Below are 27884 nucleotides of genomic sequence, written 5' to 3'. Positions count from 1 at the left end.
TTAACTTTGTGAAAGCCAGGAGGATACAGGTTTAATTTCTCTTGAATCAGCAGAACAACAATAATCCTGGCTAATAATGTGCCACAGTCTTGAGGAAGAGAAAGTTCAGCTCTGATTCTGAGCCTGCCCCAGCTCACTTGGCTATCATCCCACACTGACTATCCAACATCCCTGAGTTCCTCAGGGAAAAACAAACCAGAATAAAGTGGTTTTCCTTCTGGAGTCTGCTCCCTTCTGCTGGGGATGGGAAATGATTTAAGCAGCGTTTTCTTGGTGCCACACAAGTGATGTGGAGCAGGTGCTGTGAACGTGGCTCCTCTTCCCTCAGGTCCTGTGGTCCATCCTGGCCAGGGCTCCAGCAGGAACGATTTCATTTCAGCCAGATCCACTTGTCTCCAACATCAGCATTGTAGCCTGGCTTGTACTTGCGCCCAGGGAGCTAAAGAAAGCAGAAAGCTCAGTCAGAACTCTGGTAACTCCCCACAGAAAGTTCTGAAGTACCTCATGGTATCTGTAGAACATAAAATACTCTTTTTACATTGTAATGATAAAACTTACAGAAAAATCAGTCTCTTGGAAAAGACTGAGCTGTGCAGCTGAAGAAGGGACTGCAAAAACTATGTCATAATGTATGTATGAAAACAAAGCAAATGATCTCAGCACCACATTCCACCTGGATTTATCCAGCTCCTCCCAGCCTGAGTGAGATGGCTCCCCTAACTGTATCATGGAGGAGAGGAACTGAATCTCATTCCAAAACAGGCACACACATTAAATATCTGAAATACTTCATGCATGAGATACTGAGTTAATTACCACATTAAATTAAACTGTTCAAATGAAACTGCAGATTTAGCCTTCAAGAGCTGAACTTAACTTCATTAAAGCAAAAGCAGTATCTGCCTGCCTTCATCAGCAAAGCCAGGAACCACGTTTTGATAGAAAAATCCAAAGATTTTTCAACCCTTTACCCAAATTTCAAGGGTACCCTGGGACCTAAGCAGCAGCCTGTGAGTCTCAATGCTGAAGCTGCACCCTTTGGAAGGTACTGACCACAATCTAGAATGCCAGAGATTGTGAGATCCTGGTTCCAAAAGCAGAATCCATTTCCAGGACATGCATTCCTACCTCCAGGAATGAAAAAAAAAAATGGAACAAAACAGCTTTGAGCTCCAAAACTGGACCCAAGAAGAAAACCACCAGAAAAAGCCAATGAATTTGGTGAGAAAGGCTGAAGCCAGCAAAGATGCTGTAATAAAACCCTTCATTTAAAAATAAGATATCTGCTGGCAGCCTCTCCAAATAATTAAGCACAGATCATCTGCTCTGTCTCCACACAAACACTGGTTTCACACAAGACCCCAGACTTGTCCTGAGGATTTTTCCTTTCCAAAAAAACATGTAAGAGGATCCTGTTGGGGAGAGCTGCCACTGCAGAGAGAAGGAAGATGCAGTCTTGATAAAATCTGTACTCGGGCCACAAAAATGAGCTATTTAATAAAAGATGAAGCCTGTTGTTTTGAGCAAGGGGGGTTGTGTTTATATTCACTTGAATGTCAAAAAACAAGACACTTCTTTCCCTAAAAATCAAGCTGACAGAAGACCTGACCTCCTCCACCAGACACTCCTCACCCTGCCTTGTCACAAGCCATTTGTGATCAGTTTTTCTGAGGTTTTTCAATTAATGTCTAAACATCAGCAGAAACCACACAGTCCTGTTGAGAGTTCTCCCCACCAAGCAAAGAGGAGATGGGAGATGAAAATGATTACTATCTCTGCCCCACGGATTTCCAGCAGTGAGCCAGGGAGGACGTGAGACCTGCTGTGAGCAGCCTGTGACACAAAAACAGCTCTCCGTGGTCCTCTCCAGGCACCACATAATTGGCCCTTTGATACTTGAAGAGATTCCCAGATAAGTAGATTATTAAAGCAACAGGAGATCTCTGAGAAAATACAGTGGTTTACCGTTTTGTTTCTGGGTACATCTGCCCTCTTTAAAAAGCTACAATATCAACCCCAACAGAATTAAAATTCATTGTCCAAAACAATTCCCTGGGTGTCTTTGGTTAAAGACATGCAAGACATCAAAGCAAGCATTATAATAAGTATTCATCCATAACTCCATCATTCACAGTGAGTCTTGGCAAAGGCAGGAGAGTCTGGGGATTTGTTACAGCTAAGCTTTCAAAATAGGAAAAAAAAAAAAAAAAAAAAAAGGGAAGAGGGAAGCAGAGTAAACAAGTCCCATATCACCTAGGAAGCAGGAGGATGGGAACTGATGTTCTGTGCACAAGCTGCACACATGACACAGACCACTTCCCCAAACTGTGCTCTTCAAATCCCACATTTTCCAGCTGTGACTGCAGTGAAGGAACTGCACGCTTTGGAACAGGGTAGGATTCTGCAGAGATGAGTGATAGGAGCACCAGGGAAGATGTGGAGATGCAGGGCAAGGGGTAGGAACTGCTGATTCTGGTTAGACTGGTGCACCAAAGTGCACTCAGATGAAATTCCAGGCTGCACAAGGGCAGGGATGGGAATCAAGGACCAGCCCTGAGTCTGCTGGTTTTGTCTAGGCTGGGCAGCCTGGGTGCAAGAGCTGATGGAGAGGAGATAGGTAAAAGCTCTGTGGGACTTGCCAGCAGCTGAGACAATAGAAAGGGACTGAATATTCACCTTCTCTTGCAGTACAAGTTCCCTGGAAGTGCTGCAGGCCAGGTTGGAGCACCCTGGGGTAGTGGAAGGTGTCCCTGTCCAAGGCAAGCAGGCTGAGATGAGCTTTAAGGTCCCTTCCAACCCAACCCATACCACAGTTTTATGATTACAGAGATCCCATCAGGCAGCCCCAAGAGCTCCCCCACATCCCCACAGCAGGAGGCAAGGCTGAGCTCCTGCCAGGTCACCAAGGAACAGATTTTTCCACTCCATGGAAATTGAGTGAGAATGAAACCTTGGCCTGCAGCATTACATTGCACAGAACCCAAAAGTTGGCAGTGAGGATTATTTACAGAGGGATGGGATAAAATCCCAAAATGAGCTGTATCCTAAGGCAGAGCCAGCTCAAAGGCATCAACCTGCTCAACTTTGAAAGAGCATTAGGAAAAGAGATGAAAACAAGACCGTCTCCATCAGTTAAATTAAGAACCTGCCACAGAAGTGCTGTCAAAACTATAAACATGATGAAAAGCCCTCTAAAGTGGCAGAGGCTGTGGAGGAGCAACAAGCAGCTCCAGCCAGCTGCTTGCTCCAGATCATTCCACACCAGGCATGTGCAGCTAGAGCTCAGGAGAGCTCTAACCAACTGGAAAGGTTGTTGAGGAGCCTGCCTTGTTTCCCAGCCTTTGAGGAACAAACAGAATCATCGTTTTTGCCTTCTATTCCTGCGCTGCTCTATGCTGATGGCTGGGCTCCACAGCTCCAGGAGCTCTATAAATAGCCTGTTTGGAGCAGCACTGATCAAAGAGCACTTAAAAGCAGAGTCATTACTCTGTGAGCTTGGGCTCATTCATCACTATCCCAATCTCATCCTTCTGTGGCTGTTTAGAACAGCCATAATAATACCCCCTTCCATCACTGCTGAGAGCAGAGGACTGCTTCTTACAGGAGAAATCCTCACTTCCAAACAGTTGGCAGCATTGTAGGCACACAGCTAAAAATCTGAGAATTCAGGAACATGGAGCTGCAGATACTGGCTGGATCCTGGGAAGGTTTGGTTCCTGACTGTTCCTTATTATTCCTCTTTTGGTTCCTCTCTACAGCTACACAAAGAGGCTATAGCCAGGTGGGGTCAGTCTCTCCTCCCAAGTGACAAGAGGAAACAGCCTCAAGATACATCAGGGGGCTTTAAAATTGGGTATTAGGAAAAACATTCTCCATGGAAAGGGCTTCCATCCTTGGCACAGGCTGCCCAGGAGTTCCCATCCCTGGAGGGATTTAAAAAACACATGGATGTGGCATCTGGGGACATGGGCTGGTGGTGGCCTTTGCACTGCTGGGTTTAAGCTGGACTCCATGATCTTCTCCAACCCCATTGATCCTGTGCTCCAGAGCAACAGTTAAAACAGGGAAGAGGAGCAATTTCCTCCCCAGACACACATCTGAGGTATGCATGGCTTGGTTCCCAAAGGCTTCGCACACAGATGTTTGTTGCAGCCTCACTCCTGCCATCGCTCACTCAAATGAAATCCTCACTTCTGTTAACATCCATTAAAGCCCAAAAAACAAGAACATCCAAAAGCTTCACTGAATTGAGGCGAAAATAATTCCAGTTTGCTGAAACTGTTTAAAGATTGCTGTCTTGCCCTTCACTCATTCATTAGAAAAACAGACAATAAAAAACTTTTGGAAAGAGAAGTGCCCATAAGAGGATCAGTTATCCACCAGAGAGTGCCAGGAAAAGCCAAGAACTAATCCAAGCCACGCAGTACATTTAAACACCTCAAACTGACACTACTTCACAGTGTAAGATCCATGAAGATGTTGCCTCTCTATTAAATTATATTCCAATTAATTTTAATTTAACAGAGATCGACCCTAGGGATCACATCCCTCCACAGGTATGGGATTGAGAGAGGTTTGGGAAAGGGGGATGTGCTCCCACATGAAGTGTTTCCTTTGACAGGGACAGATTATCAAGTTGAAAATGGATTACTTTAATGCCAGTGAGATTTGATTGTCTTTTTGATTTATAGAGGTACCTCATGCCTGGGACAGTAGAGGCCATCACCTAAAATAAAACAGACACAACCACCAAACCCAAGATTTGAGACAGTTCCAAAGTCTGTCAGGCTTCTTCCCTACCATTTCTAGGATAGATATCCCTGCCAACTGCCCATGATACTTTTCAGGGGGAGCAGGGTGGAGAAGCTGCCTGTTCCTAAAGAGGGGCTGCTCTCACACTCTCCCCATATGGACAGGATTGGTGAGAGCAGAGCAGAAGCAGGAAGGTGAGAAGAGGAACAGATCCAGGCATCCTTGAGCAACAACTATGTCAATTCCCAGGTTTTTGTTATTCTTCAGGTTCTTGTAGTCTTACTGATATATAGTCAGGCAACATTTTGTTACTTCAGAAAGGGCTAAAAATACTTTTGCAGTGATAAAAGAGAAAAAAAACCCCAAAACCATTAAATTAAGCCTTTTCTAATTTATTGTGTGTCTGCTTTATTCCTTCTTGGATTCAACAGCAGACAGGACCGGGCATCACAGCTGTCAAACACCTCCTTTAAAACAGAATTAAGAAAGGACATCTTGATCCTAAAAAGAATGAATGCTTCATCAAGCCAAGAAAAAAATGGCAGGAGAGAGAAAACAGAAGGTTCTATCAAAGGCAGCAGCTATGGCAACGATCACAAACATGGAGAAGGAAAGATATCCTAAGCTCCCTGCTCCTGCAACGTCAAGAGTTGATCCAGACTCTGGCTTTCTGAAAGCTCAAGTATTCCTTCTGTAGCTCTTTTAGGAGATTTTATGTGAGGAGTTCCCTGCACTCTGAGCAGAGATGGAGAGGTAAGGGCCCTGCTAACCCTCTGCTTGCCAGCAGCCACCTTCAGCCCCACAGCTACCAAGAAGGGCTCTTGGGCCATCTCATACCTGGGGAGTCTTCCTTAAAAGTCCTCCCTTTGGGGCTGGCTGTGATTTCCCATGGCAAACACAAGCTCTTCCAGCACTCTATGTTGGGTTGTGGGACAGAGCTGCAGGCTCACCTTCCATCACTCAAAGTTACTGTCCTGTAACCACCTCAAACCTGGGGGCACAGCAGACATTGGAGGATTTCCCCTCCTAAGGTTGCACCCTTATGGAAAGAAGTGATGAAAAACCTAGGAAAAGAGTGTGGGATTCCTTTTCCCCTCCATCCTGTTCTCTCTCCTCTGCTTGCTGCTGCACAGGGTCCTGCCAGCCATACATTCTCAAGGCCCAGGGCAGGAGGGAGGAGGATGAGAAGCAGGGTACAAAGATGAAGTTTGGCAACGCAGCCGAGCTGTGCAGCTGATGTGGAACAAGCTGGATTGTACCTCACAGCAGTAGCCAGGACTTTGATCTGCTCAAGCTTTCCCTGCCTCATGCTTAGCATCCCTATATTCTAAAAGCAGTCTTCCACCAAAGAAAGCAGGGAGGGAAATAAAATAAGAGCCTTCTCTCACCTTTCCATGGCACAGGACAAGGAGGAATTGCCTCACACTGCCAGAGGGCAGAGTTATCAGGAAAAAATCCTCCCCTGTGAGGGTGGGGAGGCCCTGCCACACGGTTGCCCAAGAGCAGCTCTGGCTGCCCTTGGATCCCTGGAAGTGACCAGGGCCAGGTTGGACACTGGGCTTGGAGCAACCTGGGACAGTGGAAGGTATCCCTGCCCATGGCAGGGGTGGGAATGAGGTGAATTTTAAGGTCCCTTTCAATTCAAAGCATTCTTTGATTTTCTGAATTCCAGCAAACAGCTGCACTTTTATGTACACAGAAAAGCACACGTATGTCAAAGAAGTAGTTTTTCCCCACTCCAGGAGATGCAGCAGGAGTGTGAAGTACATCAGCACATTATTTAAGTACACTGATTCCATTAAACAGAACCATTTGTTTTCATCTCCACTGCAAACACATCTGCCTAAGTGCTCCAGCTCTCCAGCTTCACAGGGCGCACACAAGTTTGGAGCATTTATCCCTGGGGATTGTGTGCACTTGGAAGAAAGGCAGAGAGATACAGCAGTTGTTAAGGGAGAGAAAAAAAAAGGGTAGTCAAGCCTTTACTAGTCTGACAGTTCCTAAAATTATGTTGCTTCCCTGAAGAATGAACATGCTTATCTATGATCTACAGAACCTGACTGAAAGGTTGCTTCTCCCTTGCCAGAAAAGCATCTTTAGAAGTTTCTGAATGCCTGAGCAGATCTGCTGGACCCTGCCAGAGGACTTCATTGTATAAGAAGGCTGCAGAAAGCCACCTCCTCACACATAAAAAGAGTCCTAACAAGAAATTTAGAAGATATACATTTAAAAAAAGTGAGTATTGAGTATTCAGAACTGTATGCGGCCACCTCATTATTTTGTGGAAAAGCACACATACTAAAATCTTGAACTCTGAAGAGTGTTCCCTCCTCCTCCTTCTTGGTTGCTTCTAATGAGCATTTTGAACAAAACCCAGCTTCTGCCTGGAATTTGTAAATCCCTGAAAACCACCATTATTAGGGCAGCATGAATTGTGTGCATGGAGCTCTGAAAAGCACAGCAGTTTGCTGCCTATTGGAGAGATCAAGGATTTATGAGTAGTTACAGGGGGGAAAAAAATCCCCTACGCAAATCATTGTATTTATGTGGTAAACATCATTACAGCAACTTTAAAAGCACGCATTTCCCACAAGGAAAAGTTAAACTTCTGTAATTATCCCATAATTAAGCCTTTACCTACAAGTCAGCCTAAACTTTACTTACAAGCAAGCCTAATCCCTTTATCTTCAAATGTCAAAGTGGCAGCACAGCTGTGACCATACCTGCACAGACATGGGCAAGGCAGGGGCCTGTGATTCCCTCTTCACAGACCCAACAATCTCCCAGCCCAAATCTGGGTGTCTGGAAGCTCATCTGCTCTCTGTGCCTGAGCTGGTTGGCCTCTTGCTGGATCACCTCTGCACAGTAGCCTTGCCTGAGAAAAAAATTCAGTCCCTCATTTGCTAAACAAAGTTGGATGGTAAAAAAAAAAACAAAACACCAGATCTTCAAAGTTTCAGCACAAAGAATGCAATCCTCAGAACATAAAACAGCAGGTGGGGCTGGCTTTGTGCTTCCCCTTCCAGTAGCTGATGGAAAACAGGAAAACATAGCGTCTTTTGCATTGTGCAGCATCCCTGTACACTCCCCACACCACCAAAGGATTAGAAGTATCCAAGCATTCAGAAGGGAGAAAAAGAATATTAATGTAGGCTAAATTTAACAGAATACTTCCTGAAACGAGCAACTCCTCCCGATTCCAAAGGACATTATCACCTTCCTCATCACTTTCCTGAATTAGGGCCTACAAACAAGGCTGCAGAATGGAGATTATATTTTGGCAACTTTTTTTTGCTCAGCTTCAGCTGTCAACTAACTGGCGTGGAGCAGAAAAATCCAAGAGCACAGCTTTCCTTCCCAGGTGCCCATATTCCTACTCCTAAGCCTCCCTTTGCTACATCTGCAAAGCAAGTCACAAATTTCTCCTGGCAGCCAGTTACTGGATGAGCCAGGACATTCTCAGTTTCCTGCCAGCACAAAGAGGGATGTGCTGCTGTACAGCCAGAGGAAAAAAAGCTTTCAGAAGTCTCACCTCTGGCTCTCAGCACACAGCACTGAGGTCACATCTAGCTGCGTGTCAGGCAGCCCCAGTAATTCCCAGCTCCACAGCAAAGGGACATCTCAGCCCAAAAAAAGCCCTCTCATCTTGGGGAAGAAAGGCACTGGCAGTGCAGATGGATGCTGTGTGCTAGAGACAAGGCATGCTGCAGATCCTGCTCAAATCTGTGCTGCACAGCACAGGTGGCTCCCGGAGGGAAGAGCTCCAAAAATCCCGAGCCCAAGCTTGAAATTTTGGATTTAAGAATGTGACAGTAAGGAGGAGGAAATTCTGAGAGCAATTTCTTAGCTGGACCAGGGAGTTTTCAAACCCATTAGACAACCTCAGATGCTTTCTGCTGCTTTAATCTTTAGCTTTAGCCCCTTTTACAAGCTGGAAAGATCACATCTCAAATGATGCAGAACAGTGTGAACCCAGGAGCCTCTCCACTACACAGCCAGCTGAGGAAGAACAAATTATGAGGAATATTCCATCTATTCCAAAAGAAAACATTGGTAGTTCAGTTTCCAAAGAAGTCCATAAATTTGTAACTTACATTTTAATCTCAGTAAGAGACTGTATACTATCAGGAAAAGAAAAATGATAGTATTTGGATTATGCAAATCACAGTTTCTAACAATTTATATTGTATATTCCTCCCTTTGTCTTCAGGATTGCTTGGAAAATAATAAGATACAGTGGCAAAGATTTCAACCCAACTGGAAAAGAGAGGCTCACCTGTAGCTTTGGCCACTCAGAATTAATTATCATCAATTCTACAACTTCTCCAATGAGCTTTTCCAATACCTGGGCCTTAGGCAAAGCCCTGTGCAAGGGGTAGAGGACCCCATGCCATGGAACCACCAAGCAGCACCAGGGCAGAGCTTCGGGGGCAGTGGAAGCTGCTGTCTCCAGAAGCAGCAAGGCAGGAGCTAATTAAAACCCTGTGTGGGAGTCTGCATGAGGTATACGAGAGCACTGGGCACAACAGGCTTTGGATGCATGCCCATGTGCAGAAACACGCTATTTAAAGCAACAGCACTTTGGGGAAACAAGGCAACATTCATTCCTCCTCAAAAAAACCACCCCCTCCCTCAGCATTCGATAAGGAGTCACCAAGGGTTTCCAATTTTCCTGTTTGACTTAAGAGATTATTTTAGATTTCAGAGGTCACAGACTCATCAGGGCACAAGAAACAGAAACAAATGAAAACCATTTATCCTTTAGTCCACATCTAAAGATAAAAAAAAAAGAAAAGGAAAATCAGCTTATGAAACAAACCATTTGCTTTGTTATTCCTCTTGGAGGGGAAGCTAGACTTCAAAAAAGGTGGGGATTTGGGCAAAATGCAGAAGTTCCCAGTAGCAATGGGCAGGAGGGTGGCAGACAGAGTGTCCTCACCAGCAAGGAGCACCCTGGCCATGCCCCCTGGCCATCCCCAGCAGCAAGCTCCACCCTGGCTATGTCCCCTGGCCATCCCCAGCAGTGAGGAGCACCCCGGCCATGTCCCCAGCAGTGAGGAGCACCCCGGCCATGTCCCCAGCAGCACTCACCGCTCGGTACTCATAATAGATCTTGTCATACTCGGTGCCACCAATGGTGATCTCGGGGATGAAGCACGGGATGGACACGGAATCCAGCACTCCAGACTTGTCCTGCACACTGAGGGAAAAAGGAGCACTCAGTTCATACTTTGCCCCAGCAACAGCCAAGTATTGTACCCAGAGAGGCTGTGGCTGCTCCATCCCCAGAAATGTTCCAAGCCAAGCTGGATGGAGCAACCTGATCCAGCAGAAGGTGTCCCTGGCCATGGTAGGGGGTGGGACTGCATGGGCTTTAAGGACCCTGCCAACCTCAAACCATTCCAGGATTCCTAATCATCATTCTATGATTAAAGAACTACTTTTCTGTTAAATAAAGCTTCCAAAGGTTTGGGCTGTTTTCCAAATATGTATCCTTCTTCCAAATCTATGCTGTATTGGCCCTCATCCTTGCCTCCAGTTTGCTCCTGCTCCTACTTCCTGCTTCTCCATTTCCCCTCCTAAGTTCTTCTCACTTGGAGATGCTCCATCCTTCCTGGGACCCTCCTCCATGAATCCCCTCTGGCTTTTTTGCTTTCTATAAAAGTAGTGTAAAAACCAGTGGTTTTACTGAATGCCACACACTACTCTGCTAAATTCCCATCCTAAATGGGCCAGCACTGAGACAGTGAGAGGGTCTGGAAGGAGGCAGTGCCTCCAGCATCCTGACAGGGAATATCTGCAGGAAGCTGTTGCAGCAACTCCAGTGATGGATCTTGGGATCCACCACCAGTCCACTCTGCACAGTACCAGCACTTCAGATACCCCAAATTTAAAATGTCTGAGAAACTGCTAGAAAGCCTACTGTTCCCTGTGGTTATCCACAGGCCAACAGTGCCACCTGCACGTGGCTGGCAAAAACACATCCCCTTCTAGTCAGCACTGGCCATACCCTAAATCCAACACCAGAAACTCTGCAAATTGGGTTGTCTTCAGTGAATCACATTTCTGAACAAATACTGACATGCACATCAAGCACACGCCCTGAGCAAAGCAAAGTTTACCATCTTCAAGCAATTATTTTTACCCCCAAAATCATAAATTTTGGGACCTTTCCTCCCAACAATGAAGAGTTCAACAAGTCAACGGGTCTGCTAACATACCCTGATATTCACACTGTAAATTATCCCATTACAGACAGACTTGTAAGGAATTACAGTAATCCAGTCAAAGTTCAGATAGGAGAAGGTGAGGATAAATGCCCTTTTCCAAGATCAGGACCAACAGCAAAGATTGCTTCCTACAAACTGCAACATTATTTAACTTCAATAACATTCAATGTGTATTTCATGTCTGGAAGGTACAAAAGGGAGCCCAGGCACACATAAAAGCATAACATCTGTGGTGAGTGGAGTGCCCATTAGAATTATTTACTCTTTTTCTGCTGTGAGATAGGATCAGGAGAAAAAGCAAAGCAGGCTCAAACTTTAAAGGGTATAAATAAAGTTTTATTAACCTAACTACAAGAGGGAAAAATATTAATAAGAATCAGAATAAAACTTTCAAAACGCTTCCCCTCCCCCACAACTTCCTTCCTTTCTCACTGATAACATATAGAGACAAAACTTGGAACTTCGGTCAGTGTACCACCTCTAAAAATAGTCTTTCATGAGTTCTCTCAGGGAGAGGAATCTCTTTTTGTTATGCCATAGAAACTTCTCCACAAGAAAAGAGTCCTCTTGTGACTTGAACTACGGCAAATAGCAGCCGCCCAGAAAGCTGCATTTGTGAAGTCCCTCCCATTTCACACAACCTTCACACAGCTGCATTTATGGGTGATGTAAACTCATGGGGTACCATTTTAAAGATTAACTGTTCAGAAGCAAAGGCTCTCTTCATCTCTCTCCAAGATCATTTTTATCTCTGGAAACAGAGGTGGTCTTCTCTCCCTGGGGGCAGGTCTTCATCTTCATCTCTCTCTCTGTTCAAGCTTTTCATGAGATCACAGCTACTTCAACATTTACTTAATTCAACACAAATGCCTTTGTTCATATCTGTGATCTGAACATTCTTCATCTCCCCATACATGTTTTCCACAAATTAAAGGGATATTCTAGTATATCACAGTCCATCATTACAAAAGAATTTCAGCCTAAGACTAGGCATCTCCTCTTTCTCCTCCCATCAGGACTTGACTCCTCCTTCACTGACCTTAATGTTTTCATGTTGTCTCTCTACATGTCTTCACTCTGTCCTTTTCTCTCACTTAAGAGAGGATTAGTGCTTTGCAAAGATCTGTGAAAAGGTGAAGCCAGGCCTGCTTGTTACCCCTTCCCAGGCCAGAAGGAAAGAGACTTTCCTGGGGTCTTTTCTAATTTTTAACATGTGTATTCACATAGGTGTATTCAGCTTTCTAGTGGTTTAACAAGGTGTCAATATTCAAAACTAGTCACTGATTGGTTTTATGAGGCACAGAGGAAGCTAATGGCAGCTTCTCAGAGACAACCACTTCCTTCTTCCCTTTCCACCACAAACCAATTAATGCAAAACCAGCACAACGTCATACATGGAAATAAGGTTTTGTGGTCACCCACTCTGCAGTGAATTCATTCCTTCCTGAATCTTAGCCGAGTGACCATTTGCAGACAACAACTTCCAGGCACAATTCATTTTAGTTAAAGGCCAAATTACAAAACCGGCTGCTCCCAAAACTTCTTTGCACAAGAAAATAATGAAAGCTTTCTTTAAACCATCATTTTATCCAATCTCTGGGATCTCTGCACCTTCAGAAATAATTTGGAATGCCAAGCAAAAACACACCCAAAGACACCTGCCACAACAATGTCTAACCACAAAACCACTGCCACTTGCCAGGGCTAATTCTGTGCTCAGCAGGAAGCACTTACAGGCACCTTTTATATTTTGTTTTCCCTCTCTCTCCCCCAGCAGAAAATTATTATTATTTATTCTTTTCTGACACTTCACCAGACTTTTGTGAAGGAGCTCTCAGCATGCAGCACCTTTACCTTTCAGATTAGGTCATATTTGAAAAAGAACTGAGAGCATGTAAGTGACTGTGTGCTCCTAAGACTTTAGAACATCAAATTTTAGCTCATATAACCCTGTTAATTATGGTTCTTCCAAAGGAATCCCACCTGGAAGTACCCTACAGCAATGGATAACTCATCTCTTCTCCAAAAGCACCTATTACACACTAATTCACATACTTTATCCAGCACAACTGCTCAAGCAGAAGGATCAGTACTGACACATTCCTGCTTCCCTCATATGCAGCTCAGAGGACACAGACCATGAACATCAGTCTGATAAACCCTGCCAAGGTTGCAAGGTGGGGTAAGGGCAGGGGACTGGTTAGAAAAAAGTAAATAAACCAGGCAACCCAACAAAAAAACCCTGAGTTTGCATAGCCTGGGCTGTGATTTTTCAACATCTAATGTTGGCATAGTCACAAACTCAATTGACAAGAGAGATCTAAAAGCATTCACTGGCCTAAAAGCCAACTCACAAAATCATTCAAAGTAAGTTCTGTGTTGATAGATGAAATTAATATTCCTCCTTCTGCCAAAGGAACTCCAATTCCCTCATTTGGCCAGGCAGAACAGAAGATGAGGCACAGCCACTCCCTTGATGAGCAAACACTCACCATCAACACCAAGAACACCCCCCGCCCCCCATTTTACAAAAAAGCAGGCCTGCAAGAAAAGGGAAGAAGGTGCAACAACAGCTCTTCAAACCTAGAAAAGCCACTGCAAAGAGGAAATCACAAAAGAAAAAGATGGGGCAGCAAAGCAGCAAAAACATGGGGTGGAAAGGGCCTGGAGCAACCTGGGATAGTGGAAGGTGTCCCTGCCCATGGCAAGAGGAGAGATGAGATGGGCTTTAAGGTCCTTTCCAACCCAAATCATTCTGTGATTTCATAATTTTATGATGAAGAGAAAACCAAGGTGCTAAAGAAACTAGTTTGTAGTGCCAGAAGTTTTACAATTCATGAGATTCATACAGTTCATGAGATTTTTGGAGTCCCCATGACAGAAGCCTCAAAGCCAGGTCCAACACACCTCTCACCCCTCTAGTCCTGCTGGTCTGAAATCAAAGATTTAAAGAAGAACACCTCTTCCCTTTGCTAATCAAAATTACACTGGGAGGCAGAGCTGCAGGGTCTCTGTCCCTGACTCCCAGGTTCTGAAGGAGCTGCAGGAACAGACCAGATTTAGCTGTGCAGTTGTCTGATGCAACAAGTACAGCAAGTTCCCCCCACAAGCTGATAAACTAACACTGGCAACGTTACACAGCCTGCAGCTCCTCATCCCAAACGTGATTTACTTTGCAATGTGTGTGGACAGACAAATGTCACTGGGAAGGGCCCAGATAAAAACACACCTAAGACAGTGCAGTGGCAACAGAGGAGTAAGACATTTTAAAGGACATTTAAAACAACAGAATGATTTTTGTTGGACTCAGCAACTGGAGAGGAAGGGAAGATGTGAAGAACATCCTCTGGAGGGCCCCTCCAGCTTCCAAGCCAAAAATGCAGCCCTTTTTAACCTTTTACCAAGATCCCATGGCCACGCTGTCAGGGCCAAGAGAGCACTTAAGTGGAGGCAGGGAGATAAAAGGGACCACTATGCAACTGATTGCCCATGGGTGCAGCTAGCCGGTTTGATTAGCTGGCTAACTTGCATTAATCACTCAGAGGCCCTGCTGGGGTTTCCATGCATTAGACTCTAGACTGTGCACTGAATAAGTTCTCAGCCCTGCTCACCCATCCTGGTCCCCCAAACAGTCTGGGACAAGCTGAGGGTGGAAGGGAAAGCAGGGCCGACACAGCCCCAAGAGCTCGGAAGTCAGCAAGGGAAGCAACTGCAGATGGAAAATCAAACAGGGCAGAACTGCGATAGGGTATTAGGGGAAATTTCCTCACTGGAAGGGTGGTCAGGCATTGGAACAGGCAGCGGTGGAATCACTTCCCCTGGAAGTGTTCCAGAGCCATGTGGGTGGGGCACTTGGGGACATGGGCTGGCATTGGGCTCAGCAGTGCTGGGGCATGGTGAACTCCATGTTCTCAGAAGGCTTTTCCAACCTAAAAGATCCTAAATAGCTGCTGGAGCCTCCCAGGAACACCCAGGAGAGGGCAGCATGTGCCAGCACACAAGCAGGCACCGGGAACCTGAGGAAAAACCACTTTCCAAAGGAAAAATTCACACAGGCACAGGACATCTGCACATCTGGGGAGACCACGGGCTCTTTGCTACTAGGCATTGGAAAGAGAGAGAAAAGAATCAACTTTAAGGTTCATGGACTCACACCTGGGCTGGGCATTGAATCCAGCATGTAATTCCAACACAGCTGACCTGCATCAGGCTCCCTGTGTTTCTGGAGTTACCATGGGGAAAGATCATGCCCAAACACACACATTTTTACAAGGAGGCTCTTCTCAGGATTACCACGCTCACCTGAGCGAGGCATGAGCTCAAGATCGGCACAGGATGTGTTGCCGCCCCTTTATCGATGCCCTGACAAGCGCAGCACAAAAAAAAAGATTCAAAAGCAAACCCCAGGAGCTGGGCTCCATGTTCAATGTGGGTCCTTTCCATGCAGGATGTTTTATGATTCTGCGGTTTAAATAAGCAGTTTATTGCATTCTGGGGTCTTCAAACAACCCCACGTTTTTGCCAAAAGAAGAAAAAAATTCATATTACCGACAGTGACAAGAGCTGTGTGTAGAAGACTATCTTGCCCTCCTCCAGGGTTCAATGAAAAATTGAGTCCTTAAAGCAATTTATTTCTAAAACTGTGGAATAGAATTTTCATACAGTATCTTAACACACTGCTCTAATTGTAAGGTTTCCTTCAACTCCCTCCTACTCACCACAATAATCCTTTCCTAATACCTGCACTAGTGTGGAGCTACAGGAAAACAAGCAACTTATTTCCTCTTTCAAAGGAATTCTGATTGTGATGATTTTTTAGGGCCTAAGTCACCAGATGTTACCCTCCAATTACTACACAAAGAAACCTCTTCTTTGATACATAAAAGGCACCCAAATCATGACTTGTTCCTCTCAGACACCACCCAGCACTGCTCTTCTGTACCCAGCATTGCTCACTGCAATCTTCCATCACTCCTTGATAGAAAAACCATACAATAGAAGCATTATCTCTATTTTAGGAGGTATTTGAAGTGACAACACAGAAAAGTAAAACACAAAAAAAGAAAATGCAAGAAATATCACAAAATATCAAGAAAGTCTGCAAAAAAAGTTAAACTTGCTAGTCCAATGCCCGTAACAAAGATACAAACTTAGGGACAGATACTCAGTTTAAAAATCTGTGTTTCTATTAACCTGGAGATGACCAGAAAATAATGAACATAATGTAACTCTTGAATTTTGTTTTAAAAATGTAACTATACTGAAATTTCCACCTGCACATTCAGTCTGAAGACTATGTTGCAGCAAAATGGGGAGCCTGTCTCACTTCTGGTATTAACAAAAGTGAGACAGGCTATATTCTTTATATATAATCTTTGTGTTTTATATAAACAGAATTGACAAATTAAACATGGTGCACTTGCAAAGAATTATTAAAATCAAATTAAATTCTATTCCAAGAATAGAACAAGTCACTTTGCACTGTCTGAGTCTGATCTCTTCCAACTGGGCAGACAAGCATCTTTGACAAAAACCATTCAAACTTGCCTGGAGCTTCCTGTCTCATCAATCAGCAGCAAAAATGCCACACCACCTTCCAGTGCCAAGTACCAATATTACAAAATATAACCCCACCTTTAAAACCTCATGGCTTTGACCATTTTCTCTTGGATTTGATACCAAGAATTGCTCAGTGGCTGGATAACATCACACTTACTAAAGTCTCAAGTGATGGAAAGAAACATCATCTTGCTCCACCCATGGCCCCTTGTCAAACTTCAGGTACTCGATGTCTTCAATTACCTAGAATCAGAAAAGAAAGCTCACTAAGTGGTGGTTTGATCCAAAAAAATCAATGAACTAATCCAAAGAGGTTATTAAACACATGAGAAAGGCTTCACTGCTAAAGCTGTAGTAACAAGGCAAATGTCTAGAGATAACATGATCATCGCCTAGTTCTATTTCTGGAGGCTGTGGCCCTGCTAGGAGCACTGGGCACACACATCGGGGGGGGATCTCCTAACATCCTGTGCTTGCAGCTTTGGATGACAGGGAATAAAAACTGGCTGAGAGGTGCCATGTTGCCAAATTCTTACCTGATTCAAGCCATTCTTCCTTAACCTGAAATGGGGATGAAAAGCAAAGAAGGTACAGCCTCACCTCTGAGGGAGAAGGAGGAGGAAATGGAGTTAAGTCTAAATGTAACTCCTTTTTGTTACAAAAACAAAGTTTGGTCGGTTTTATTCCCAGAGAGGCTCAGTAAAACATTCCCTGAGACAGGCAGGGGAACAGGTATGGCATCTGCCTTGGTACTGTGTGGTTCACATCACTGGTTTTCAGGCTGGAAAACTCAGGCCTGCAGGAGCTGCAGTCCAAGGGCTCAGGATTTCACCAGCCATCAGGACCCACCCATGCATGAAAGGAAAGGCAGCACTCACAGCTCAGAACCCTTCAAAACAAGCAATATCAGCTCAGTAAATCATTCCTTCAGCATCCCCAAACTTATCAATCCCGGGTTTGAGCTTCATTTACAGTCTGGCTCCACCAGAAAACAGATCTTTGCTGCTCCAGGAGGTAATTGCTTATTATACCTGGCTGCCTAGAGCTGAGGGAAACCTGCCCTAGTGTCAGTAGGATGCACTTCAGTTGCCTGATGAGGTAGAGACAGCACCTTGGGGCAACCTGGGAAGGAGTTGATTGTTACAGCTCCAATCATCCCTTTCCAGAGACCTTTTCCATAGGGAAAGGATAAAGCTGAGGTCACGAGGAAATTCCTGATGGCACACTATCAACCCACTGACAGGTGAGCACATGTCAGCAACAATGGCAGAACGATAAACAAAAAATCCTTGTATTCTTTACGCTAAATTCACTGTAATTATTCCCTGCAAACACTAAATCCCAGCTATTACCACTTAAAAAATGATAACCGAGTGCTATTACAAAGTAGCCTTGACTATTAAGATCCACTCTTACCAGAATTGTTTTCATGGTGGGAAAATATGGTTTGGACATGACTGAATAAACACTCTTGAGGCACAAACTGCTGCAACATAACTCCAAGACAGGAGGAAGAGAGGTGTAAGGTAAGTTAGTTCAAACAGCCATTATTTCTTTTAATTATTTAATTGACAAGCTGAACAAAAGCAATTCCTTCTCCACTCCACAGCAAAGCTTTGGAAGCTCTCTGCACCTGATAATAGCGCTAATCAGAGTTGCTACAATGGGCTCACAATGTGCTACAGGGGGAAAGGAATCTGTATCCAAATTAGTTTTGCTCACTGTTATCATCATGTCCAAAGAATCTCATTCCCAGCAGCTCCTTAACATCAGCTTCTAGCATCAGTTTCCCAACGAGGACAGAAGAAAAACTTCTTAATTTATAAGGAATGCCCTGGTGGCCCCCAGGAATTAGCAGCAAATATCCAAGGCTTTAAAAGAAATTAAGCATACAACTAACTTTGCATTCCCAGTTTTACCCTTGTGCTCAACCAGTGTGAAACATCCTAATGAAGCTCATTTCAGCACTCATTGCACCTTCAGCCAGCACAACCAAAGTTAATTACAACACCAACTGACCTTTTTAGGACACTTAAAAAATCATTTCTAGCTATGTATGCATGCTCTGAGCAACCCAAAAGTTATTAAACCAGAAGGCCATTAAAACATTCAGCTCCCAAATCCCTAAGCAAACAGGTTGGAGTGGACTAATGAATACTGCTGTCTGTCAAGAGGCTGCACCTGTGTAAACACACACCTTACAAGCCAAAGCCCTCCTGCCACCCGTTGTTTCCAAATTTCTGCTGTCATCCCAAAGGGAAACTGAATCTGAACAGAAAAGGGGGAAAAACAACTGAATTCTTCCAAGTACCAATATGTACCACCAACACCAACAATGACAACATCATGGACTGTATAATATTACAGGGTATTTTCCAATCTTAATCATTCTGTGGCACTGAATTTTAACTTCCAAATAATCCTTCCCCTAATCCATATTTGTCCAAGCAAATTAAGGACTCCTCTGGTGCATCTGATGACCCTATTTAGAGCAATGTCAAGATTGCTGAGCTTGGAAGAGTTGCTCCTTGAACAGTAAGAGCTTTAGACTGACTTTAAACCCCAATTTAAAGAATTAAAATCAAATCTCTAGCAATTGGGTTTTACTACAAAAAAATCTAGGAAAAAAACAACCTGCTTATTCTGACCACTTGGAGATGTGTCCAGAGAGAAGGACAGGGAAAAAACGGGCATTTAACCCCCACCCCAACTTTCCTTTAATTCATCAAGTACCCATCTTGAAACACCACAGCTCTCAACTCCTATCCTTGCTTCTATGTTGCCATCCAGAAAAAATAACTGAATTGCTCTAGATTCTCTATATTCAAAGCACAGCCTCAGCTTTTTTGTTCATTTTGGCTGATTTTTGGTTCACTTTTTCTATTATCTGCTGTCACACTGAAGCCCCCAGCCCTTTTTTAGGGGTATAAACCCACACTGCCCCACAGGTCTACTGGTTATTAATGACAACCTTTATTATCAAGTGTAGAAGGTCTCAAAAATCCATCCACAACAACAAATGACCCAAAATGTGGCACAAAACCCTGTTCTTATAAAGGGAACCAAAAGACCTAGAGACAAAGAGCAGTGCACCTATGGAATGGGATGGAGTGTTAATTTTAGGACCAGGGAAGTCGTTATCAATATTTTCTCCTTCACACAGTCATATAACCAGAACTTTGAAGGACACCTCAGGCAAAAATGTAATTTTTGTCAGGTAAAGGGTCACTTAAATATTAAAATGCATGCTCTGAATATGCTAATAAGCTTAATGAGGTACGAGCTACTGCATATATATATATGTATATATAAAAATCAATTCTCTGCCAAGAGCCCACTGCATATAACATAGAAGCAGAGGGAGTTTGGGCTGTGTATAAGTAAGGTAGAAATTTCACCTCATGAAGACCCAAAAAGCCCTTGGAGACAGCCCATGGGTAATTCTCCCCTCCCTCCTCCCAAGCAGGGATGGTTCCTCAGCAAGCTTCCACATAGGATTATTATCCAGTTAACATCATATTACTGTTATTAACAGATCTATCTATCTCTAGAAATGAAATGGGCCCAAAACCTGCCCAGAGGCTCAAAAACCTTGGTGCTCTTTCCCTCAGGGAACAGCAGCTAGAGAAAAAAGTTAATGATGATGAAGCAAAAGACTTCTGTTATTCTGCTAGTAACCCTCCATGAAAGTTCACTGAAATAAGGGAAATCTATTAAACCTACTCTTAGAAAAGCAAAACTTACCTTCTCCACATCCTCAGCTGCAGTTGCTGTGTACTGTAGAACTTCACTGCTCTCGCTGCAAAGAACACAGAAATTGAATTACCTTGAAAAAGCTGATCAACCCATCCTCTCCCAGAGCTCCAAAAGGAACAGAAATGAAGTTAAAAGGCACAAACGCCAAACCAGAATCATTGCAATTTTTTAGATCACTCCCAGCTGTTGCAATAGAATTCCTGTTGCAGCTGTGAGCTGCCTCTTTGAAGGTGAAAAGTTGCTTTTAAAGGGCAAATGGCCTGGATAGTTATATAACTTCAGTTGAAAAAAAATTTAAAAACCACACATGTGAATTTGTTTTCATTTAGACCTATTACAGCTGCCCAATCTACATGAAAATAAGTGAAATTTTCAGTCTAACCTAGAACTTCAGTATACTTTCCTTTTTTCAAGTGCTTGACTAGCTGTGAGTCATTTCAGAAGAAGAATGCATTCATTTATCATTATTTACTCAGGTTGAGCTAGCTCAATGAATACAAATGCAGGCAACAACATCTGTAAGTGTACGAACATTTTTTAAAGGTAATGTTTCCTGGTTACAAGACTGACTTTTTTATCAGCCAGCAGCCTTCAGAGAAGAGGCACTTGCAGAGCAGAGCCACAACAGAAGCTCCTACATGAACCTTTCACACTACACATGTTCCGTCATATTCAGCAATAGCTGTTGCCAGCTGGAAAACCTGGAACGCCCTGGAATAGCTGCCCAATATGGACATTATACATCACACATCACACAGCAAAGTTTAGGATCATGGAGAAAAACTCATAGAATCCCAGATGGTTTGGGTGGGACAGGACCTTAAAGCTCATCCTGTTCCACTTCCTGCCATGGGCAGGGACACCTTCCACTATCCCAGGCTGCTCCAAGCCTTGTAGGACCTGGCCTTGGACACTTCCAGGGATGGGGCAGGGACTTGGAATAAGAGATTCTCCTCGATATCAGCCCAAGGAAGAGGTCAGTCTTCAGCAGGCCTGACACCGGCAATTGCATTAACAATGCCGATCAAATAATTTGATCCCATCTCTTGATTCGACTCTGCAGATTATCAGAGCTTCATTAAGAGAAAACAGCTGCTCAGTGGAAGCAGTCTTGGATATGAAAGAGAACATTATCAATCTTAAGGTTCTGCTCCAGGAAAAGAGGAAAATCAAATAGAACCCAAACACTGTTCCAAATGACCAGGCAGTACCTTACCACAGCACCTAGCTCACAAATCACTACCAATAAAAATATAAAAAACATTCATAACAAGTCAACTAGAAAAAAAGCATCAATTTTAAAGCAAAAATCCACTGTAAACCACTTCAGGCTGCTCCAGTTAAATAACACAAGATAACAGGAGTTTTGCCCAGTAACAAACTACTTTTCAAGGAACGAGCAAACAAACTTCAACATGGAAAGCATGCAGGAGTCTGCTCAGCAGTCCGTAACAACTCTTTTTAGCCTGTTTGAACCAGATTTTAGGCATCCCCAGGAGTCAGGGAATCAAACTAGACAGACGAAGAAGTAACAGCCAGGCAGGAACACAGCTCCCTGGACCACTGCCAGCAAACAAACAGTTAAAGGCAGGTGTAGCTTCCGCCTTTATCCCAGATTGGAGCCACCCTGAGGTCCAGAGGTGCACAGAGCTCCTCTTCATACACTCCCAGTTCCCCTACAGCCAGGTGACAAAGACACTGATCAGTGTGAGAGGCTGCTGGGAGCCCATCCACTGACAGGATTTGCATAACAGGGGGTACTGACCATGTACACACAGAGGGCAAGAAGGTGAAATCCCAGCAGGATTTAGAATTTAGCCTCACTGAGCATCACAAGATATATGTGGAGCTCAATGTGATCCAGAGAACAAGCAGCAGTTTTCTCCCCACCAGTGACTGCAGCAGTTTGCCCTCAGGGGGATGACATTCCCAAGGCTTCCCATTCCGTTCCAAGAGCTGTGTGCTGCCTGTGGGGACACATAGGGAAGCCACTGACCATATGTGACACCAACAATCCCTGCCTGCATGAGTGACAGGCTCAACATCGAGTTATTCACTTCAGTAGCTGATCACACTGATCCACCCAGGGAATCAGAGCAAGCACCAGGGGGACACAGGCAGGCTACAAAACACCTGGGAATCCACTCTGATTTACTCCTGCACACAGCAGAACTTAAACAGTTAATTCATGTGATACCCTTTGAGAGTTTCTCTTCCAGAATTGTGAGATACTGTAATTCTACTTTTATATTTTTAGGACAATTTTAATTTTCTTAGAGCTCTTTTATAAGAATTGGAAGAGCTGTCAAGCTGGCAAAGCAAGTTTTATCCCGGGTTTACAGGGCACACACTTTTGCACCCCAGCTAGAGGAAGCCAGGGGAGCCCAGAGACAGGACACAGGGAGTGGCTTCCCACTACCAGAGGGCAGGGCTGGATGGGATGTTGGTAATATCTTGCTCCCTGTGAGGGTGGGGAAGCCCTGGCACAGGGTTCCCAGAGAAGCTGTGGCTGCCCCTGGATCCCTGGAAGTATCCAAGGGCAGCTTGGACAGGGCTTGGAGCAGCCTGGGACAGTGGAAGGTGTCCCTGCCCATGGCAGGGAAGTGGCACTGGATGAACTTTAAGGTCCTTCCAACCCAAACCATTCTGGGATTCTGTGGCCACTGAAAGGACTTTTTGAGGAGAGTAAAGCCATAAAGCTTTCCAAAAAGGCCTGAAAAAAGCTTCTGTTGCATTGCTCTCTCCTCAGGTCAGGCAAACACACACAGCCATAGCTGTGGCATTCTGTAGATCACTTCTGAAACCCTTTTAATCTTCCAACATTGGCATCAGGCTTCTGGGATGGCGAAGGTGACTACACTCACAATTCTTATGCTGTAAATGCAGCACCCCTTCATCGGGGTACAACACTATGCCCTGCAGCACAAGAAGGATGTTTTTCACATGACTTGTTGATATTGGCAGAGATTTTAGGGTTTACACACATTTTTGCTCAAAGACCTAAGAGGCAGAACATTTTGCTTTCCTAACCTGATCTCTGGTAGGAAGGTCCTCTTGTAAGCATCCTCGATGCTCTGGAGATAGGAAGGAGACACCTTTTTCTCATATGGCTACAAACAAACAAACAGAAAAAGTTGTGGAATTAACTTTCTTTTCCCAACAGCACAGACTCTGCCACCTGCCAAGGCCTCATTCTGGGATAAGCAGTCAAACTTTCAAGAGAACCACACACACATCAGTGAAAGTTTCAAAGAATTAAAGCATTTGGAGGGTTTGGAATTCTTTACCTGCCATGAAATATCTAGAGTAGCCCTCAGCTTTCCAAAGATTGATTCATCCCTGCTAACTACAAATTCCAGGGAGCTGTAATAGTCACCCAGAAAACAAGAGAAGACTGTTTGAATCTACCTTTTGCATAAGGAGGCCAAATTTGCACCTATTTCCACAGCTTCAGAGAAGTGTATGGGCAAACACCTACTCCAAACTCCTGTGAGATTCCATGGATATCATCCCTGCTCTTAAGTAGCTTGCTTTCCACACTGTGTACTTTCAATACCACATTTGCAAAACATCAGGAATTTCTCTGATCTACCATGTGTTCCCCAAACAAGCCCTACGGAGCTCAGCACTAGCACTGACCCAAAAAGTCACAAGCTACACCAGCAACTTCTGTCCAAAGGTTTCAAAAATGCCACATTTTCATGCTCACAAGGTCTAAGAACTCACAGGTTCCCCCAATACATGAAGAACTTCTTAACTGAGAATTTTTTTCTAATAAATCAAAGCTTTCTTTTAATCTCTCTGGTTTTCCAGAGTTAAACTGCATTTCCTATAGCCTTTGAACAAGGCAAGACAAACAGCTTTTAATCCTCATAAGACATCTGCAAGCAGTTAGTTACAAGCGCTCATCTAAATATCAAAGATAGGGGGAAAAAAGACCCCCAAATTACAAACCTTACTTAGATTAGTCATTCCCCAAAAGAACCCTACAGCTTTCCTGAGCCAAGATGAGTCCAATAATGCAGTCATCTAGCACTGATTTGCTGGATTTCATGGAGTTAAGTGAACCTGCTGATCCCAGGTGACTCACATATGAACCCCAGCACAGGTGTGACGAAGCAGTCAACTGGGAGACAGGAGCCAGGGAGCTCAGCTGGACTCCTGGCACTCAGGAATAAGAAATATATCACCTCTAAGTGCATTGCAAGCTGCACATCACATGCCCACCACTCCTGAAGTGGCAGCTACAAACCCTGGTATAAAAATTTACCTGCTCTTAAAACAATTTCTCATTCCACAAATGACAACATATTGATGCAGTCACATAGGTAGTTGATATTTGATTATTTTTTTTATAAGCAAGCATACCAGAATGCCCATAGAGTCATCACCACACAGATCTCACACTTCAGAGGACAAGCAACTCCTCAGAAGCAGAATTCAGCAGCAAACCCCACAGGACTCACACAGGGTGTGATTACAGCAGACATTAGCAGGCAGCACTTGTGAGAGACAAGTAATAATAAAGATAAGAGATAAATAGGCAATAATCAGAGATCAAATTACCTTGCCTTTCTCTTGAATCTTCTTTTGCACCTCTGAGACAGGCATATCTACATAAATGACCAGGTGAGGTGGGAGAAACTCACAAATGCTGATCTCCTTGACCTCTTTGTAGTGATCAAGGCCTGTGTAAAACACAGATAAATCACATTTGCCCACCTCTGTATTTAGAGTCTCTTCTTCTGGACTCATAAGAGCAAGTTTAGGGTAGCCTTTTCCTCAAACAGAATTCAGGAAGATTACAGAATAAACTATCTCCAGAGAAGTTCCATGCACTGAGATCTAAGAATCTGAACCCAGTTATGTCAAAGAGGGGCTTTATTCCTGACTCAGGTTTAGAGGAATCTCAGCTTTCCCCCCACCACTTGGAGACAATAAGCAGCTGTAATCAAGAGCTGTTTGCTCCCTAAGGATTCCAGTACAATGCAAACTAGGGATTTTGTATTAAATTGTGGGTTACTGGGCTTTGCTGCCTCAGCAATGCAGAGCAGGAAGACGCAGGTCTCCAAGTCATTCAGCAACTTACAGCAGGTGGTAAAAAAACAAATACACACCTCTTAAATCCAACAGCAAAAACAAGAGGCAGTCAAGAAAACAGTTATCTCCACCTCAGGAGCAGCCAAAAGAACAGATTTACTAGACACAGGCAGTGACAGCTCAGGAGTTCAGTGCCCATAAATCCAAACCAAATCACTCAGGTTGGGAGGAAGATCCCCAAATCACCTGCTTCAACCGCTCTGCTGAGAACTCCACCCACAGCATTCTAAGTATCTCCAGTGGGGAGATCCCAGGTGATTTGCTCCAGGGTCTGACTCCCTTTGAAGTGAAAAGGGGTTTTTTCTTACAAATGAAACATGCACTTTATCTTTTGTCCTCTCACTGCCACTGAGACCAGACTGGCTCTGCCCAGCCACATATGAACACTGAACATTTAAAGGAATCCCTCCTTCCAAGCACAATTTTTTTGTTTCTTTTTTAAAGGAAAGTAAACTACCAGACTTCTGAGAGATTATGGCAAGACAAGTTCCTTTTGCTGGCAGGAACTCACATCTCTTGTGGACATATCCCTGCTTTAACATGGCATCCAGGAACACAAAGTCGCTGTACGGAGAGCGCTCCAGCACCACGCCTTGACCTGCAAGGGAGAACAGGCTCCACGTTGGAACAAAAGGAACTGCAAGGCCCCCTCCAGCCCAAACCTTTCCATGATTCCCCAACCTGTGCTGAGCAGGTGCTCCAGGGCATCAGCATACTGCAGGACACGGTTCCCAAAGATCCAGTACTGCAGGCGGTACGAGTGCCCGTCGGGAGACTTGGGGTCTGTGTAGAACTTCTCCAGGTTACAGAAACCATTGAACTTCTCAGACAGCAGCTTCCCATCCCCTGAGATCCTGTCCTGGTAGTGGATGTCTGCCTCAGGGAAGTACTTCATTCCTGACAAGGAGAAGAAACCCACAGCAGAAATAAGTGTGTTCATTTGCAGCAAATGCCTCTTCAGCTACTGAACACAGACCTGTTCCTTGAGCAGCACCCAAAGAGCCCCAACCCCTCTGTCCATCACAGCAGAGGGCAAAGAACCCAAACCCTAAGCACTGTCACTGCCCAGAGAGAGCTGAGCTTTTCCAAGCACAGCCACGTGGAAAATCCAAACTCTCTGGGAGCACAGTGAGCACACCAACTCAGAAGTCAGAACTGAAGCTTCACTCACAACAAATCCCACAGACCTGAAACTCACCCCCATGCCAAACCTCACCAACATTATCCACAAAGCCTCCCCATTCCCTCCAGCATTTCCCAATCCAGAACTGCTGCTCTGGTGAACTTCCTCTGCACCAGAAGAATGATTAAACTGTCAGCTCTCAGACAGTCAGAGTGAGACATACCCAGCTTTTCTGCAATTTGCTGGGCCAGCTTGCCCTTCCCAGAGGACAGATTCCCCTCCACTGTGAAGACTTTGCTGTGCTCCGTGAACTTCTTGCTGGCCCTTTCTCCCAACATATAGGCCAGCCACCCATACTGCAGGCTCTGCTCAGGGCTGGTGTGGATTCTTGCCTGGATGAATACACATGGAAATCAGCAGATTTGGAAGGGTTTTTTAGCTGAAAATTCAACTTTTTCAGACACACACACAAGATGCACACTCTAATGCATCTAATGGAAGAAAATTTTACTCAGTAACCTTAGCACTGTCATTTCAGCTTAGCAACTGAAGCAGTAGTTAGGTTGGGAAGTTGTTCAAGAAATTAAAGGCTGAGAAAACAGAAAGTATGAAACAATTTTCAGCCTGAAGGCTGGACACACAACACACCCAAAGTTCCCAAGGGAGATCCCACATTATACTCCTGCTTGCAATTTCTTTGTTGTTGGGCATGCAATAACACTAATCCAACTCTCACGAGAGTTACAGCTTCATTTCAACGTGGCTTAGTGGGCAAAAGTTTGGACTTGGTAACCTTGGATGTCTTTTCCAGCCTTAACTATTCCACAATTCCTGAAAGGTGGCAAGAGGTACCCCCCGTAGGCTGCAGAGCTGAAGACAGGACCCTTCTGACCCCTGCTCAGAGCCCCCCACAGACCTCGATAAACACTGCACAAGCCTCATTCTGAGTGGTACAGCTGACCTCCCTCACACGCAGGAGCGTTCATTCCTATTTAACACTCCTTTCCTCACAGCACCACTCACCACAGCCGGAACTGAAGGTCACCGCACTCCATTCTCAGGCATTTGCTCCAGTCTACCTCGCAATTCGCCGCCTCTCCCAGCTTCCTGCTGGGAATATCCCCTCCCAAGGGACAGCCCAGCCCCGGGGAGAGGCGCCCCCGGCGGCAGGTTGTTTCTGCCCACCCACCCCCAGGAGGACGGAGCCCAGCCCAGAGCCCTACCCAGCCTACTCCGCTCACCCTCAGAAGGACGGAGCCCAGCGCGGCGCTTCCCTGCCCGGAGCTCTCCCACCGGCCTCGGGCGGCCACGGCCCGGCCGAGCCGGGACACCCACAAGGACATGGCGGTGCCGAACAGAAGGCG

General features: G+C 44.7%; 1 protein-coding gene across 4 annotated transcripts; it reads right to left on the bottom strand.

The window, feature by feature from the left end:
* NDUFA10 (NADH:ubiquinone oxidoreductase subunit A10) lies at positions 1-27884 on the bottom strand. Of its 4 annotated transcripts, none has more exons than XM_083864770.1 (11): positions 27762-27884; positions 26744-26912; positions 26079-26294; positions 25909-25995; positions 24864-24985; positions 23328-23407; positions 20286-20340; positions 16699-16784; positions 9844-9952; positions 7476-7627; positions 1-439 (listed from the first exon to the last, which is right to left on the bottom strand). In XM_083864770.1, the coding sequence occupies exons 1-10, from the start codon at positions 27861-27863 to the stop codon at positions 7517-7519; spliced, it is 1137 nt and encodes a 378-aa protein (XP_083720896.1). In that variant the 5' UTR covers positions 27864-27884; the 3' UTR covers positions 1-439; positions 7476-7516. The 4 variants fall into 4 exon arrangements, with proteins under 4 accessions (XP_083720896.1, XP_083720895.1, XP_083720897.1 ...); XM_083864769.1 differs by lacking the exon at positions 7476-7627 and adding an exon at positions 2677-2750; XM_083864771.1 differs by lacking the exon at positions 7476-7627.

The sequence above is a fragment of the Zosterops lateralis genome (genome assembly GCF_965231275.1).
Source record: "Zosterops lateralis genome assembly, chromosome: 7".
NCBI lineage: Eukaryota > Metazoa > Chordata > Aves > Passeriformes > Zosteropidae > Zosterops > Zosterops lateralis.
The sequence above is the reverse complement of the archived record's forward strand: the minus strand, read 5'-3'. Positions and strand labels throughout refer to the sequence as shown.